The sequence below is a fragment of the Calypte anna genome, chromosome 5, assembly GCF_003957555.1.
Source record: "Calypte anna isolate BGI_N300 chromosome 5, bCalAnn1_v1.p, whole genome shotgun sequence".
Classification (NCBI taxonomy): domain Eukaryota; kingdom Metazoa; phylum Chordata; class Aves; order Apodiformes; family Trochilidae; genus Calypte; species Calypte anna.
Genome location: NC_044250.1, coordinates 507,368 through 522,917, shown reverse-complemented (window position 1 = coordinate 522,917; position 15,550 = coordinate 507,368). Strand labels below are relative to the sequence as shown.

Here is a 15,550-nt window from a genome sequence, read left to right as displayed (position 1 = left end):
TGTGCCTGATGAGAAGACAAAGCAGAGGATTTCCAAGAAGCAATGAAAATAACTTCTTTTTTTAAAAAAAAAACACAAACCCCAAACCCCCTCAGTGGTCCTTCCTGTCCCTTGGAGCTGGGGCTTCAGCTCGGTTGGTTCCCAGAGGCAGGATGAAGGACGTCACGGGTAGCAGGGGATGGTTAATCAAATAATGGGAATAATGCCCTGCCTGGATGCAAGCTCTTTCAGGCAATAATCTCTCGAGTGCTTGCTGAGGAACAGCACCCTAATAAATATTATTACCTTCCTCCTAGAGCTGTAGACATCTAAACAGGCTTAAACAACCTGGGCCTTGCTGCTGCCTGAGCCCTCTGGGGGGTTGCCTCCAATATTTTCCCTTCTGGAGGTCTCTGATGAGCAGAACCCCCCTGGCAGCTCTTTCCCACCTTGGGAAGTTTTCCAGCATCCTTCTCATCCCAGGACAGGGGGGGAGGAGAGGGGCATGGGGCTGGGGAGCCCTGGGGGGACCTCAGGTGGCTCAGGGTCCCAGGTCTGGGTCTCCTCAACTGAGAAAACACCTCAGCTGGGGAGGGGGATCTCTGAGCCCCTCGTTCCTCCTGGTTCCCAGCAGACCTCCCTCCCAGCCCTGGAGGATCTGGGGGAGTTTCTGAGCCTCAGGGATGGGGGAAGTTGGTGTCCAGGTGCTCAGTAATCACAAGTTCTGGAAGAGGATCCCTCGTGATGCTGCAGATCGTGGGAATGAACGGGTGGGGTGGTTTTTGTTGGGTTTGAGTCAGTCCAAAACAAGGACAAAGGACAAGGACAAGACCAAAACTCGAGGTTTTTCAGCCTTTATTAGAAGGAAGGACAAGCTGTGCACCTTAAGCCACCCTGAGAGCAGAGATTGAGACAGCCCCCAGCAAACCCATCACTTGGGACCTTTCTTTACCCCCTCCTCTCACCCAGGTGCCTCTGACCCCCCTGGCTGGACAACCTGGGACCTTCCCATCTGCTCCTCCAGAGAGCCAAGCAGGGTGGGAAAGCCACCCCGTTCACCACAAACCATCTGCTTCTGGTGGCCTCACACAGCTGAAGAATGCACATCCCTAAACATCCATTGGCCTCTCCCCAGAGCTGCTCTTTGGAGGGAAAAAAGCCCACAATTTAACTGCTGCCGGCGAGGGGTGAGGGCTGATGGTTTTCCAGAGGCAGAAAGTGCTCCTGGTTGCTTAGGAACAATCTTTATCCAACAAAATGAGGCCTTAGGCTCTCCAAAGAGTTGTTGAAAAGCACCCGGTGTCCCTCTGAGCAGGAGCTGACCCTGAACCCTGGGGAGAAGCCCTGGAGACCTCCATGAGCTCCAGGGGACATCCTCAGAACATTCCTGGAAACTGAGGCTCACAGAGACCCTGCCCAGGTCCCTGCCTGTCTGCTCATGGACCTGGATCCCATGGACACATCTTCCAGCTCTCTGCTGCTTTGGGCAGCTGGAAGCCCCTCCAGGTGCCAGCAGGTCCATCCCACTCCCAGTGCCTCATCCTTCACCTGCCCACCCTGTCTGCTGGAGCACAAGAAGTTTGTTTTCCCCAGAACATCCCCAGATTCCCCCTCAAGGCCACGGAGCCCCTTGGTTTGTCCCCTGGTGCTCCCTGCCAGGCACAGGACCCATCTGGGAGCAGTAACAGAACCCCAGAACAGAACCACCAGCCTGAAGCAAAGCACACCCGGGTCCGGACCAGATGTCCCGGGCTCCTCGGGTCAGCAGAACCTGGTCTGCAAAGCTATCCTGTCCGAGAGCCCGGTGGGAGCATCGGCCAGGATGGAGCAGGTGTTGAGGCGGGACGCCCTGCCCGAGCTCCTCTTCTTCCTCCGGGAGAAGCAACCGCTGAGCTGGGACCAGAACTTGTCGTGGAGGGAGGCGTAGATGAAGGGGTTGTAGCAGGCGGAGCTCATGGCCATGAGGTGGCAGCAGACCTGGATGACATTGATGTACCTCTTGTCCAGGATGGCGAACTCCTCGTCCAGGTCTCGGATGAAGTTGACGACCTGGAGGGGCAGCCAGCAGACGGCAAAGCAGAGCACCGAGATGGCCAGCACCCGGAACGTCTTCTGCTTCGACCTGGTCCACTTGTCCTGGCAGGGATGGGCGGCCCCGGGGACGTTCCTCCTCCGGAGGCGGTAGGTGATGGCGCAGAAGGAGCCGGAGACGGCGAGGAGCGGGAGGAGGTAGGAGAGCAGGAGCATCAGGCAGGAGTAGAGCAGCCGCGCCCGCTCCTCCCGCGGCCAGAACTCCTCGCAGACGATCATGTCGTGGCCGACGGCGTTGAGGTCCAGGTAGTGGGTGTGCAGGCAGGTGGGCAGCGAGGCCAGGAGGGAGAGCAGCCAGATCCCCAGCACCAGGCAGACGCAGGCCCTGGGGCCGAGGCGGCGGCGGATGGGATGGGCGACCACCACGTAGCGATCGACGGCGATGGCGCTGAGGGACAGCACCGAGACGAAGACCGTGGTGGCCTGCATCAGGGTGACCAAGTGGCACAGGAAGGTCCCGAAGAGCCAACCCCGCGCCTCGAAGGCGTAGGAGGCGGTGAGGGGGACGCAGACCAGGCACATGGTGAAGTCGGCGGCCGCCAGGTTCCCGATCAGGAAGTTGGTGGTGCAGTGGAGCTTCTTGGTGAGGGCGATGAGGAGGATGAGGAAGAGGTTCCCCACGCAGGCTACGGCCACCAGCGTGGCGTAGAGGGGGATGAAGAGGGGCTTCAGCTCCAGGAGGAGGTCCAGGCCCGTGAAGTGAGGGGCTGAGATGTTCTGCCAGGAGCTGTTGGGTAGGAGCTGGTGAGCCATGGTGCTGCCACACACCCCCGGTGCTCCAGCTGAGGTCCTGCTGGGGAAGGGGCTCTGGGGGTCCCCCCGGGTCCTCCTGGTGACTGCAGAAGATGCTGGGACTGTTTTCAGCTGGTGACCTTTTTCGGAGTGGTGTCAGGGCTGGTGGCAGAGTCAGCAGAGGTGAGGGAACAGGGACCTGGTGAGGAGAGGGTTAACTGGGGAGCAGCAGGAGGGGGAAAGCTGGAGATGCCTCCTGGGGAGAGCCCGGGGGGCTCTGCAGAAATAAACAACAGAAACAACAGAGATAAATAACAAAAATACTGAAGAACAAAAATAAATAGCGAAAATAATAAATAGCAGAAATAAATAATAAAATTAACTAACAGACTAAGAGCCACTCCCCGGGGGGCTGCTCCCTCACAGCCCCACCACCACCCAGCAGCCCCCTTAGCAGGAGGGTCCCTTCGTTAAGCAATGTTTCATTAAGTAACCCCCCCTCATAATTAACAGATTTTGGGGGGGTTTCTCCTTGGTGCAGCCCCGGGGCTGGGGACACAACCCCCAAAACTTGCAGCTAAAATCAGCTTTGCTGAAGGGCTGCAGGGGGGGCTCCGTGCCCACCCCCCCAAGGTCCTGCCGAGACCCGAGGGGCTGGATGGACCCCCGAGGGCTGGATCTGCCAGGAGCGGGGGGCTCAGAGACCCCCTCCCCAAACCCTGGGGTCTGATAGGAACCGGGGGTTGTGGTGGGAGGGCAATGGGGGCTCAGAAACTCCCCCAAATCCTTCAGGGCTGGGGGGTCTGCTGGGAACCAGGAGGAGCAAGGGGCTCAGAGATCCCCCCTCCCCAAATCCTGTGGGGCCGGGGGTCTGCTGGGAGCAACGGGAGATTCAGAGACCCCCCCAGAATCCTGCAGGGTCAGGGGGTCTGCTGGGAACCGGGAGAAATGAGGGGCTCAGGGACCCCCTCCCCAAACCCCGAGGGTTCTCTAGGGAACCAGGAGCAACGAGGGGCTCGGATATCCCCACCCCAAACCCCGGGGGTCTGCTGGGAGCCCGGGAGCAATGAGGGGCTCCGAGACCCCTCCAAAGCCGGGGGTTCGGGGGCTGCGCTCACCTGGGGGGTTCGGGGGGATCCGTTCCGGAGCAGCGATCCCTTCCCGGGGTTCACCCAGGGTCTCCCCGGCACCGCTTCTCCCCTCGCCTTTTCCCGGTGGGTTTTTAAGGGTTCGGTGGTTCCCCCCCGCTGGCGGAGCTCGGAGCGGCGGAGGGACGGGACGTTCCCCCCGCCCTGCTCGGGGGGGCTGCGGGGCTGCTGCGGGAACCCCCCGCAACCTCCACCCCCCCGCCCTGCTCGGGGGGCGGCTCCAGGGACCCCCGGGGATCGGGGCGGGAGCAGGGACCGAACGGAGCTGCGGGAGGGAGAGGGAGGGGAGAGGGGAGAGGAAAGGGGGGAGAAAGGGGGGAGAGAGGGGAAAAGAGGGAAAGGAGAAGGAAAAAGGGAGAGGAAAGGTGAGAGAGGGGAAAAGAGGGAAAGGGAGAAAGGGAAAAAGGGAGAGGAAAGGGGGGAGAGGGGAAAAGAGGGAAAAGGGAGAGGGGAAAAGAGAAGGGAGAGGGAGAGAGGGGAGATCGGAAGAGGAGGAGAGGAGGAGAGGGGAAGAGGGGAAGAGGGGAAGAGGGGAAGAGGGGAGAGGAATCAGCCGTGGGGTACAGGCAGCTCTGGGGTGGGGGCAGTGTGGGGTGGGGGTGTCCCAGCTGCAGGGCAATGAGCCCCCAACCCCAGGGAGGGAAAAAAGAAGAAGAAAAAAAAACCTAACCCAAACCCTTGCCTGAAAATGGCCTTTGCACAAACACTTGGGAAAGCTCCTGCAGTTAGGGACAGGCGGGAATCAGGATTAGACTTTTATTTCCTGGCTGATCCCTCCTGTCTGTGTGCTTCCAAACAATGCAAATGTCTTTGAAACCCAATAAACCAAATAAATCCAATCCCTCCGTCAGCTCTTGGCTTCTCAGATGGAAGCTCTGAGGATTTGAAACTGGCAGGTGTGTGTGTTGCCTGCTGCCTTTTTCTTTTCAATTGATTTCCACCCGCGGGCATTCCCTTGGGCTGCAGGGATGAGTTCTGAGCTGGTCCGGGCTCGGGACATCTCCACCCCCAGCCAAGGGATGGGTACACAACATCCCATCCCATCCCATCCCATCCCATCCCATCCCATCCCATCCCATCCATCCCATCCCATCCCATCCCATCCCATCCCCCTGGATCAGCACCTCGGGACGGGGGTTTGGCATTCCATTTCATCCCTACATTTGCATTTACGTTTTCAGGGGGTTTGCATTTACATTTACGGGGTTTGCATCTACGTTTTCAGCTACCCCCACGCCATGGGAGTGATTTTAAGGAGGTTTCTCATTTATTATTATTTTTTTTAATCAGTTTTAACACGGAGCAGATCCTGAAAGCAGATCTGTTTAAGGTCAGGTCCCTGGGCTGCTGAGCTGCTGAAATAAATCTGGTGGGGCTGCAGCTGGGCTGGGAGGAGCCCGAGGGGCTTCAGGAGGTGAAAGGAACTCCCCAGGCAGCTATAAAAGCTCTTGCCAGGGAGGGAGGGGTTCTGTGCCCCAGGCTGGGCTCTGACTCCTGCACTCCCCAGCGGGCTGGGGGAGCTGAAGCGACTGGATAAACTTAGAAATAACGATGGGAGAGCTTTGCAAAAGGTGAGCAAATATATATAAATGTGTGTGTGTAGGGGGGGGAAAAGCAAGCCCCAGCAGGGGAGGGCAGAGGTGGTTTTGGGGGTGAGGGGTCCCCCCTCCATGGCCATCGGGGGTCCCGGTGCTGCTGCTCCTCCAGGGAGGAGTTTGGTGACACCGATCCTGAGTGAGAAGGATTCTCCTGAAAAGGGGGAGTACCCGGGGCTGGAGGTGGCTGCACCCCCGGGGCCTTTCTGAGGGGGAAAAGCTGAAACAAGAGGAGAGGTGTGGAGTGAAGTGGGGCTGGAGCTGAACCTGAGCAGGGCCACAAAGCTCTTGGGGGAGCTGGAGAGGGGTCAGGACACCCCCTGGTTCCAGGGGGGGAGGGAATGAGATCCTGATTCCCTTCTATCCTCTCTCCCACTCCCCTCACCCCCTCTTCTTGCCAGCTCTGCCCCATCCAAGGTGTTTTTCTCCCTCTTGAGCTCCCTCTGGGAAGCGATTCCAGCTTGTTAGAGTTGGTGAATTGCCTGGCGATCAATGGCTCCGTGGGAAGCTGCTGCAGGAGCCGGGACTGGGGAGAAATCAGAGAAATCAGCCTTGATTGGGCACTGCTGGCTGGGAGGCAGCTGCCTGCAGGGATGGGAACAAAGAGAGGACGAGCACTGCCCCGACATCGATCCCGGCAGGAAGAGGAGCAGGGAAGGGGGGTGATGGGATGTGATGGGAAAGGGTGCTCAGCACCCACCCTGCTGACCGTGCTGCCATTCCAGGGGTGCTATGGCAAGCCTGGGGTTAAACCGGGGATAATAACTGGGGTAAGGGGTGAAAACAAAAAATGTTTGAAGGCAAGGGTGTGTGGGGGTGTTAGAGCCTCTGGCAGGGCAGCAAGCAGATGGGTGGGAGCACTCCACTGAGCACCCAGAAATCCCCCCCCGGCGGTGGCCAAGTTTGTCCTGCAGATAAGCAGCAGGCACTTTCCCCAGACACAAACACCATTTTTCATTTCAACCCTGTTTTGAAGTTTTTATTAGCTGTGTCATGCCCAGCGTTGCACTGGAAAGCTCGGGCTGGTCAGGAATGCTGTGGAGAGCTGCTGCCCCTGCCCAGGCTGCGCGGCTCTCAGGCTACCTATTTTATTTTTTATTTTATTTTTATTTTATTTTTTATTTTATTTTTATTTTTATTTTTTATTTATTTTTATTTTATTTTTTATTTTATTTTTTATTTTATTTTTTATTTTTTTTCTTGTTTACTGTGGCAGGAAACCAAACCTGGAGCCACTTGGTAGCCACTTGGTAGCCACCTGTGTTAATTCCTATGTGCCCTAATGAGGGGGAGCAGCAGGAGGGGGGGAGCTACGAGGTTCTGCTGCCAGCTCCAAAGCAGGGGGATGCCCATCAGCTCCATTCCATGGGCAGATCTTCCACCTTTTCCTCAGGAGCTTGCTGAAAGCAGGGGAAACAGGGAAGCTGATCACCAGGGGAATTTGGGGGTTGGTTTGCTTTTTTTTTCTTTGCAAGAGGAATGGGAATTGCAGGCAAAGAAAAACCCCCAAAAAACCAAAGACCAAACAAAAACCACCTGGTGAAAATGCTGCTTGTACCCGTGAGTGAGCTGGATAAACGGAAGCCAAAGGGCCCCTTTCCTGAGGATAAACCCTCAGAACTTGGAGTAAAGTCCTTGCTTGTTGAGCCCCATCCCCTCCCAGCACTGCCTGGAGCCTCTCCAGGTGCTCAGGGTGTGTGTGGATGCGTGTGCACAGGTTCTCGGGGCTGTGACAGAGGAGTTTCTTGCTGTGTCCTTGGCCTGGTTTGAGGATGGATCCCCCTTCAGTCTGGTTCCTTCTGGGTCAGCTCCTGGTGTGTTCTCCCCCGTGGTGCCTTCCCTGGTGTTTCCTTCAGCAACGCAGGGCTGGATGGTTCCTCTGGGTGTGTTTAGTGTGTGCTTAGTTTAAAAATAGATTTTAAACCCCCCCCAAAAGCTCCTGTGCTTATAAACCAGCTTTTTATAATCTTGTGGTTGGTCTTAAGTTGGCGCCAGGTCAGGTTTTGGCCCTGCTGCTCCCATCCCAGCAGGGTGAGATGCTCCATTCCATGTCCCTGAGGTGCCAAGCCCTGGGATTCCCAGGTTCCACTCCTTGCTGGCAGGAGGCTCTGCAGTGCTCAGGACCTCATCATCCTGACATCACCCCAAGCCCCAGGAACTGCTGCTCTGCACAACCCAGGTGCCCACTTTGTTCTTCAGCATCTGTGCAGAATTCAGGCACCAAGCAGCAAAGGGCCCCACAGACCTCAGCTCAGCCTGAGTCTGTCCCAGAACCTTTCCTTGGGTTCTGAGCTGCCTTGGAAAGTGCTAATGGTGAGAGAGCCTTCCCTCTGGGTGCCTGGGTCTGGAACTGTTTGAGCAGAGCTATTTTGAACACGTTTCTTTCTCAGATGGCTTTAATGGGAACAGACAAAATAACACAAAGCATCTTCACAGTCACTGCTAATCACGAGGAGGAAAGGTATTGACTACAAAAATAGCCCTGGGAGCACCAGGGGAAATTGCATCTTTCTCTCTTTGTACAGCCAGTTTCTGGTAAATACCCAGAAGTGTCTTTGTTGCAGGTTGACACCACAGGGGAGAGCGACCCAGGTGCTGGGTCAGTACAGGAGAGCAGGACTGAAAAGGGGCATTTAAAGGCTCCCAACCCCTCCTCTGAACAACCTGATTATCACTGACATGCAGGTGATTCACCCCATCCCCAGCCCCTCTCGTGGTTGTTCTGTGGGGTTTGGGGGGAGCTGAGTCACCAGCACAGCAGCTGCCAGGCAGCGATTGGGAATTCAGAGCTGCCCAGGGAGAGGATCAAAGGGCCAAGGAGCTGCTGTTAGAGATGTTCATGGTGGATCTGGGTGGAAACTCGCGGTGTGGGTCCCGGGAGCAGCGATCCTGGGGCCGCCCCTCGGGTTCCTGCTCTGCCGGCTCCCTCCGGTGGGAGCTGCCTCCCTCTATCGCCCTTCCCGGCCACTGCCAGCACAGGAGGGTCGGGATGACAGAGTCCTTGTTAGGGACAGGAATCAGCCTCCTGCCGAGCCAGGCAGGATGCAGAACAATTAAACACTGGAAGGTATCTGAAATCGGGTAACTCTGTCTCAGCTCTGTGATGAAAACAAGGTGTTAGTCACTCTCCCTGGTGAGGGCTCCTGAGACAAGAGTCTCATCTGCCCCTCTCCTGGAGGGCTGCATAGGTACAAGAGGATCAACAAGCTGGAAAAATGCTCCCTCCTCCAGACTGTTCTCCAGAAGAGGTTTGGCAGGACAGTGGAGGAGGGTCCGGAATGTTCAGCAGTGCAGTGTCAGTGGACAGGCAATTTAATTGAGTGCAGTGAGGGCTCCAGAGCCAGGTGAACACACCTGGATCCTCCAGCTCTGACCTGAACACTGACAGCCTGCAGAACCACCAGTGGGCTTGCAGGAGAGAGAGGAAACAATGCCTGTGGAGTTATTAAAAAAGGTAGAAGAGAGGAAGAAAACCTGATCCAGTGGTTTCATGTTCTATTCTAAACCATTCTGTTTCCTGATGCTTCTGAACAACTGCTTTTTGTTTGTTTAATGTCTTGTGATGGATTACAAACTATTCCTGCTCAGACTGGAATGATTGGGTTGCTACAGGCTGGGAGAAGATCAAAGGAAGATCTGTGTCCACAGCAGAGGTCAGTCACTGTCTCTGGAGATACAGAGCTGGGGTTTTTGTGTGTGTGTTGGTGGGTTTTTTGGTTTTTAAATAATTGGCACTTCCCCCCATTACTCCTGTGTCTGGACAGAATCCCTCAGGGCTCAGACAAGAGGCAGCTCTGCAGTGGGGCTGGGTTGTGTCTCACTGCTCTGCAGCTGGTGGCTCTTCCTCAGCCTCCTGCTTCTCCAGCTCTGGGGGGATGAGGCACTGCACCTCCTCAGTGTTGATGGCCACTTTATCAGGCTGCAGCCACCTCTTCAGGTGCTCCAAGGTGCTGAGGGAAAGACAAGAGACACAGAGAAATGCCAGAGCACTGGAGCTGCACAGGAACGTGTGAAACAAGTGTCAGGAAACCTCTCCAGGTGCTCCTTTCACTGCTGCAGGAATTCTGTCCCCACTGGCCAGGTCTCTCTGTGTGCCAGAGGCAGGCTCTGCCCCACAAAGATTCTGCTTTTTCTGCTCTGGTTTTTAAACTGATTTTTTCCCCTCAATGAAAAGAATCCCCAGCAGGTAGCTCAGCCTCCAGGGCCTTCAAACACAAGTCTGGCTCTGCATCCAGAGGCCAGCCCCATCCCCAGCTTTTGGGGCTGGAAGGAAGGAAACCAGTGCTCCAGAAACACACCCTACAGCTGCCCAGTTGTGGTGGAGATGAGGAGATACAGGGGGAGGCAGGGAAGGGAACCAAAGCAGGACAGGCAGCAGGTACAAAGATGTGTGACCATTCACATCACCACAGGGTCAGAGCAGGAGGGTGCACCCTAGGGTGCTGCCCAGCCTCTGGATTCCAGAGATGTCATAAAGAGACATGAGCAGAATTCCTGTCCTGCAGCCCACCTCACAGTAAGAGGACAGACCAGCCCCTGTCTGTGGTTAATGCTGGATAAAACCCTGCAAGTTTAATCATCTGGTTTTTAAACGTGTGTGCATGCTCACATCAGAGGTGTGATTCATGCTCTTCAATAAAAATAACTCCCTTTTCTCCTGCACAGGAGCTGAATTTCCCTTGGCAATGCACTTGGAGTTGTCTCAGTGCTAAGAAGCTGAGGCTTGTTAAACACGTTGGGGGTGAGAATCAGACACTGTGGGTGCTGCTCAGGAGTGACCTCTGACTGCACAGGCACAGTGTAGGGAGGAAAGTGTTTTCATGGGTAACACCCCCAGCCCTCAGAACCAGAGCAGAAAGGGCAGAAAAGTCTGCAAAGAGCTTGTTTGTAAATGTGAATCACATTGAAGTTAGCTGCTCAGACTGACTCCACAAACTCCTTATAAACATGGATTATTTTCCACACTTCAACTCCCAATCCAGCTAAAGTGGATTTTCTTCAAGGGAGGAAAACAATCTTCTCTTCAGCTAGAAGGAATCATGACAAATGTCAGCTCAGAAAGGAGAACTATGGAGGGCACTGTAAGTGCCTCAAGTGTGAGACTGCTGAAGAAAAGGACTTTTATCTGAATTCCCATCTCATCTGCAATGTGTGAGGAGTGGCAGAGCTGCAGCATGGCAGGGAGGGACACATCTGGGTACCCTGACCAGAACCAGTACCAGCCCTGAGCAGAACTTCAAGCCCTGCAGCAGAGGTTACCTGGGCCCTGGCACAGATGGAGGAAGGGCCAGGGGTTCACTTTTAGTTAAGCCTCACAAAAAAGCAACTGCAGACACATCAGGCTCCTCCTCTGCTCCAAAGAGGAGAAGGGAATTTATCTCATGGCTTCCAGCCTGGATGGCCCCAGGCTGAGGGACCCAGACTCAGTGAAGAGCCCTGGAAGGTCAAACCCAAACTGGGGGAGCTTCTCCTCCAGTGCCATGAAATGGTGGGGACCAAACTGCTCCAGAAGTGCTGGGCAGCCTCAGGGAGCTGCCCCCATCTCCTCTCATCACCCCTGACAACAACCTGCCCCTGAGCCCTCCCCACTGCCTGAGTTACCTCTCATCAGAGTCCTGTCCCTCCAGGAACACTTCAGACTCAAACTTCTCCTGCAGGAACCTGTCCCAACATTCCTTCTTAGCCTGGGAGAGAGTGTGCAGCATCTCCTTGGAGGTCACCTCCTGAGACAAGCCTTTGATCCTCAGCAGCCTTCTCTCTGTCAGGAGGTAAAGGGGAGGGGGCTCTGTTACCTTTATGATGCTTCCTTTTCAGAAAAAAAAAACCCCAAAGTAGCAGCTGGGCTTCTGTTTTAACCAAAAGTTTAAATTTTCAGGGCTGAGTCATAGTTTTAAAGTATTTTTCTCCCTGCATGACTGTGTTTCTGTCTGTACACAGGATGTATCTTGCAGGGGATGCCTCAGAAGGGGATCAGGTTTGTGCTCTCAGGCAGCTCTGCCCATTTTCAGGTTTTAATAACTTTGGCATTTATTGCTCAGCTCCTGCAAAATCACCCTGGGGGGTGCAGCTCTCACAGCCTCTGATTTCCCACAGTTTCCCTGCAAACTGCTTGGAATATAAATCCCACTCATTGTGCTGGGAATCCAAACAGTGCCCAGTCTGAAGAGAAAAGAAAAAGGGGAGGAATGGAGCAGAGTTCTTGGTTGATCTCTCCCAAGTGATGTTGTGTTCCTCAGCCCCAGGGGATGCTGCAAAGTCATCTATCTGCAGCAGAGCTACAAGAAAGCAAATGCCATTCATTCCCCTGCTCACAAAACCCCATTACAATGGTTTCTTCCCTAAATTGGGTGAGGTTTTGGGGTTGTGATCTCTCTTTTTACTGAAAAGTGTAACGTTTTGAGCTGAACTGGGCTGGCTCCCAACACCCTGCCCTGCCTTTGGGCTTCCTGGAGGTTGTGTTGTGTCACAGCTCAGCTGTCACCAAAGGTCTCTGGCCCAGCACTTTAAAGGTTTTCTCCAATTCTGATGGATTTTGTCTGCTTGCTTGGGAGAAGGAACCCACTGGCATTCTCTGACCCAGCTGGGGGATCCCAGCAGTAATTAAAAACAAGAGTAATTTGTGTCTTGCTGCTGTGGCACCTTTGATCTGGTGCTCAGAGCTCTGCTGTGGGTGCTGTGCTCTCCCACAGCTCTCCCCTTCCTCCCCAGCCAGAAGTCACAGAAGGAAATGTCAATTTTCTCTTTCCACTCAGAAGCAGCTCCTGAGATTCCCCCCCCCCCAAAAAAAAACCCCAAATGAGACAAATCCTGGCACCACAGAACCACCAGGGCTGCACAATAAATCCAGGCTGTGTTTCCTCTCAAGTCAGCTACAGCAGAACCATGTGCTCTTCAGAGAGAAAACAACAAAACACAAACCAGGAGTAGCCCCTATCCCACTTATTTTGCAGGGGAAAAAAAGGAAACCAAACTGTTTGATGGATAAAAGGTTAATTTCTGTGGCACAGCTGTGGGGGTGCTCATCATTCCCATTAAAACTGAGTCAGATCCAAGGAGAGCTGCACCACCAGCTGTCCAAGCAGAGCTGCCAGCAGTGTCCCCTCAGCCTTGTCACCCAAACAGGCACCGGAGGGGGGGATGGAGCCTCCCCAGCACTCACCCAGCGATGCCAGATACACCTCGGAATCCTTCAGGGGTGCCCAGGGCTTCAGGGGGGGCTGTGCAGAGCTGCCTGAGCCCGGGCCTGGGCCTCCTCCCTCGGTGTAGGAATCCAGGAAGGAGTCGGTGAAGGTCTCAGCCGAGTCCCTCTGCTCGGGATGGGGCAGGCAGGAGCAGATCTCAGCCCAGAGGTCCTCGCTGGGCCTGGTGACCGCGGAGTCCACGCTCTCGATCATCCTCATGGTGAAGGCCTGAGGGGCGGGGGGGCAGGCAGGGATGAACACCGAGCTGAAACCCTCTCTCCCACCTCCCCCTCTGCCCCAGCCACAACTCCAGAGGTTTTAGGGACCTCTCCCCCCCCGGGAACCCCAGAACCCGTCCCGGTGTGAGGAGTTTGAGGCCGCCCCGGGGCCTGAGGGACGCGGCCGGGGCAACCCGCGCTGCTCCGCCGCCAAGGCCTCCCCTTCCCCCCCGCAGGGCTCTGCCACCACCGGGGCTCTTCCCCGAGGGGTCCCTCGTCCCGGTCCCGGTCCGGTCCTGGTCCCGGTCCGCGTCCGGTCCCTCACGCACCGCGGCCGCCGCTGGCGCCGCAACCGCCCGCTGGAAGCCGGGAACCCGGAAGCGCTTCGGCCGCGGCCTGGATTGGCATCGCGAGCATCCAATCAGCGCGCAGATTCGGAGGGGAGGGCTCCGTCTATTGGTTCGTCGCCCGGAGGAGGGCGGGGAATCGCGGGGATGGGCGAGGGACAGCGAGTCCGCGGCGGCGCCATCTTGGGTAAGGGCAGAAGCGGCGGGGTGCGGGGTACGGGGACAGCGGGGGACAGCGGGGACATGGGGACATGGGGACAGAGGGGACAGGGGACACCTGGCAAGGGGCAGCAGGGCTCGGGGAGGCTCCGCGGTGAGTCCCGGTACCGGCCCCGGCCCCGGAGGGGACGCTCTGGGCCCTGCTCCGCGCTGTCTCCTCCCTGCTGTCCCCATGGGGTCAGTTCTGGGCCCCTCAGGAGCAGAAGGGGCTGGGGGAGCTGGGAGGTGTCCAGAGAAGGGAATGGAGCTGGGGAAAGGTCTGGAGGAGTCGTGGGAGCAGCTGAGGGCCCTGTGGGTGCTGATCCTGGAGCAGAGGAGGCTGAGGGGAGACCTTGTGGCTCTCTGCAACCCCCTGAGAGGAGGTTGGAGCCAGGGGGGGGTCGGGCTCTGCTCCCCAGGAACAAGGGATGGGAACAAGAGGAACTTTGGGCACAACTCAAGTGGTGCCAGGGGAGTTTAGGTTGGAGCTGGGGAAGAATTTCTGCCTGGAAAGGGTTGTCAGGGCCTGGCCCAGGCTGCCCAGGGCAGGGCTGGAGTCCCCATCATCCCTGGGGGGGTTTCAGAGCCCCACAGATGTGGGGATGAGGGACATGGGGTGGGGATGGCCTGGGCAGGGATGGGGGAATGGCTGTCTGGGTGACCTTTAAAGGCCTTTTCCAACCAGAACCATCCCATGGGGCTCTGAACTGCAGCTGGCACCCATCCCTCACAGCTCCTCCTGTAGCTGGGGTCATGGTGTGGGGGTCCTGGGGGGCTGCCAGCCTGCCCTGTCTAACCTGCAGGCTCCCTCCCCTTTCAAGCAGTGTCATCAGTGCAAGATCTCCTTCTGAGGAGGAAAGGTGAAGTTTTGGGGTGCCTGGTTGTGATCTCCCCCCTTCAGCCAGCTGTGTCTGTCTCCGTGGGATGACCTGCCTGCTGCCCTGCACTCTGCTGCCACTCATGGGACTGCTCTTTGCCAGGACCATGGCCTGGACATCCAGTGGGAAAACACACCCAGAGCTGATCAACAACCTCTACAGTGAGTACCAGGGCAGGCTCTGGCTCAGCCCCCTCCCAGAGCTCCAGCTGGACCCTCACTCAGTCTGAGGAGATTTCCTGTCATTCACTGGGATGCTCTTTGTTTAGCAGGGCTGCAGTTTCAGGATCTGTCCCAGTCTGAACTTATCCTTTTCATAGTTAGAAACAAAACTGTGATGCCAGGAGTGGCACGAGGACTGTCCTCAGCCTGCCTGCCACCCCCCAGGTGCTGCACAGGGGGACAGGGTGCTGAGGTCAGGCATCCTTCCCCCCACAGTGAAACACCCTGGGGCTGGAGCAGGGCTGGGAGCTGCTGCTCTGACAGCCACCTGGAACACACTGCAGGAGGGATTTACATTTTCCCTGCTCCTAAAGCCTTTTTGTTCCCCTGTAAGGGCTCCCTGAGATGAGGTGTGAAGGGATGTTGGGTGTTTCTGCAGTCACAGCTCTTACCTTCAGCTTGCTCACCCTGCCAGTGCCCCTGGAACCTGAGCCAGGGTCTCTGCTTTCCCCCCCATGAGAGGTTGTGTTTCATCCCTGTGGCAGTGCCAGGAGCACTGTCCCTGTCCCTGTCCCTGCTCTGCCAGAGGCTGTGCTGCTGCCTGGGGCCACCATGGGATTTCTTTGGTGTAGCAGGAACCCCAAAGGATCCAATTCCCTCTGTTTTCTGCCCTTCTTCAGGTTCCTCAGGTTGAATTCTCTCTGTTCCACTGAGCTGTCCCCCCCCTTCCACACCCCCTCTTGCTGCAAGCTGAAGTCCTTTCTGTCTCTTTTTTTCCCCTTTCTCCCAGAAAAGGGATCATTAAATCCCAACGAGTCTTCGAGGTGCTGCTGGCTACCGACAGAGGCCCACTACATCAAGTACTTCCCCCTACATGGATTCTCCTCAGTCAATCGGTGAGGAACCACCTGAAGGTGTCACCCTGGCACTGGAGGAGCTGTGACTGTAGTTGTCACTTCTCTGTCACACCCTCTGTCACTCCTTTCCTTGCAGGGTACAAGGCCACCATCAGTCACCCCACA

At 56.4% G+C, this 15,550-nt stretch overlaps 3 protein-coding genes across 3 annotated transcripts in view; 1 reads left to right on the top strand and 2 right to left on the bottom strand.

The window, feature by feature from the left end:
* Positions 1 to 1,740: 1,740 nt before the first annotated feature.
* LOC103539561 (prolactin-releasing peptide receptor-like) lies at positions 1,741 to 2,823 on the bottom strand. The gene has a single exon (XM_008506072.2). The coding sequence runs from the start codon at positions 2,821 to 2,823 to the stop codon at positions 1,741 to 1,743; it is 1,083 nt and encodes a 360-aa protein (XP_008504294.1).
* Positions 2,824 to 7,912: 5,089 nt separating this feature from the next.
* On the bottom strand, positions 7,913 to 13,348 carry CCDC32 (coiled-coil domain containing 32). Its single transcript, XM_030451086.1, has 4 exons — positions 13,274 to 13,348; positions 12,705 to 12,954; positions 11,147 to 11,303; positions 7,913 to 9,495 (listed from the first exon to the last, which is right to left on the bottom strand). Exons 2-4 carry the CDS (start codon positions 12,943 to 12,945, stop codon positions 9,363 to 9,365), a joined length of 531 nt encoding a protein of 176 aa, XP_030306946.1. The 5' UTR covers positions 12,946 to 12,954; positions 13,274 to 13,348; the 3' UTR covers positions 7,913 to 9,362.
* Positions 13,349 to 13,528: 180 nt separating this feature from the next.
* LOC103539560 (protein-L-isoaspartate(D-aspartate) O-methyltransferase) overlaps positions 13,529 to 15,550 on the top strand; it is a 3,816-nt gene continuing 1,794 nt past the window's right edge. Inside the window, 6 exon segments of the mRNA XM_030451515.1 lie at positions 13,529 to 13,604; positions 14,391 to 14,532; positions 15,319 to 15,376; positions 15,378 to 15,395; positions 15,397 to 15,424; positions 15,522 to 15,539. Of these exon segments, the coding sequence (XP_030307375.1) occupies positions 13,535 to 13,604; positions 14,391 to 14,532; positions 15,319 to 15,376; positions 15,378 to 15,395; positions 15,397 to 15,424; positions 15,522 to 15,539 (334 nt within the window). The 5' untranslated portion in view covers positions 13,529 to 13,534.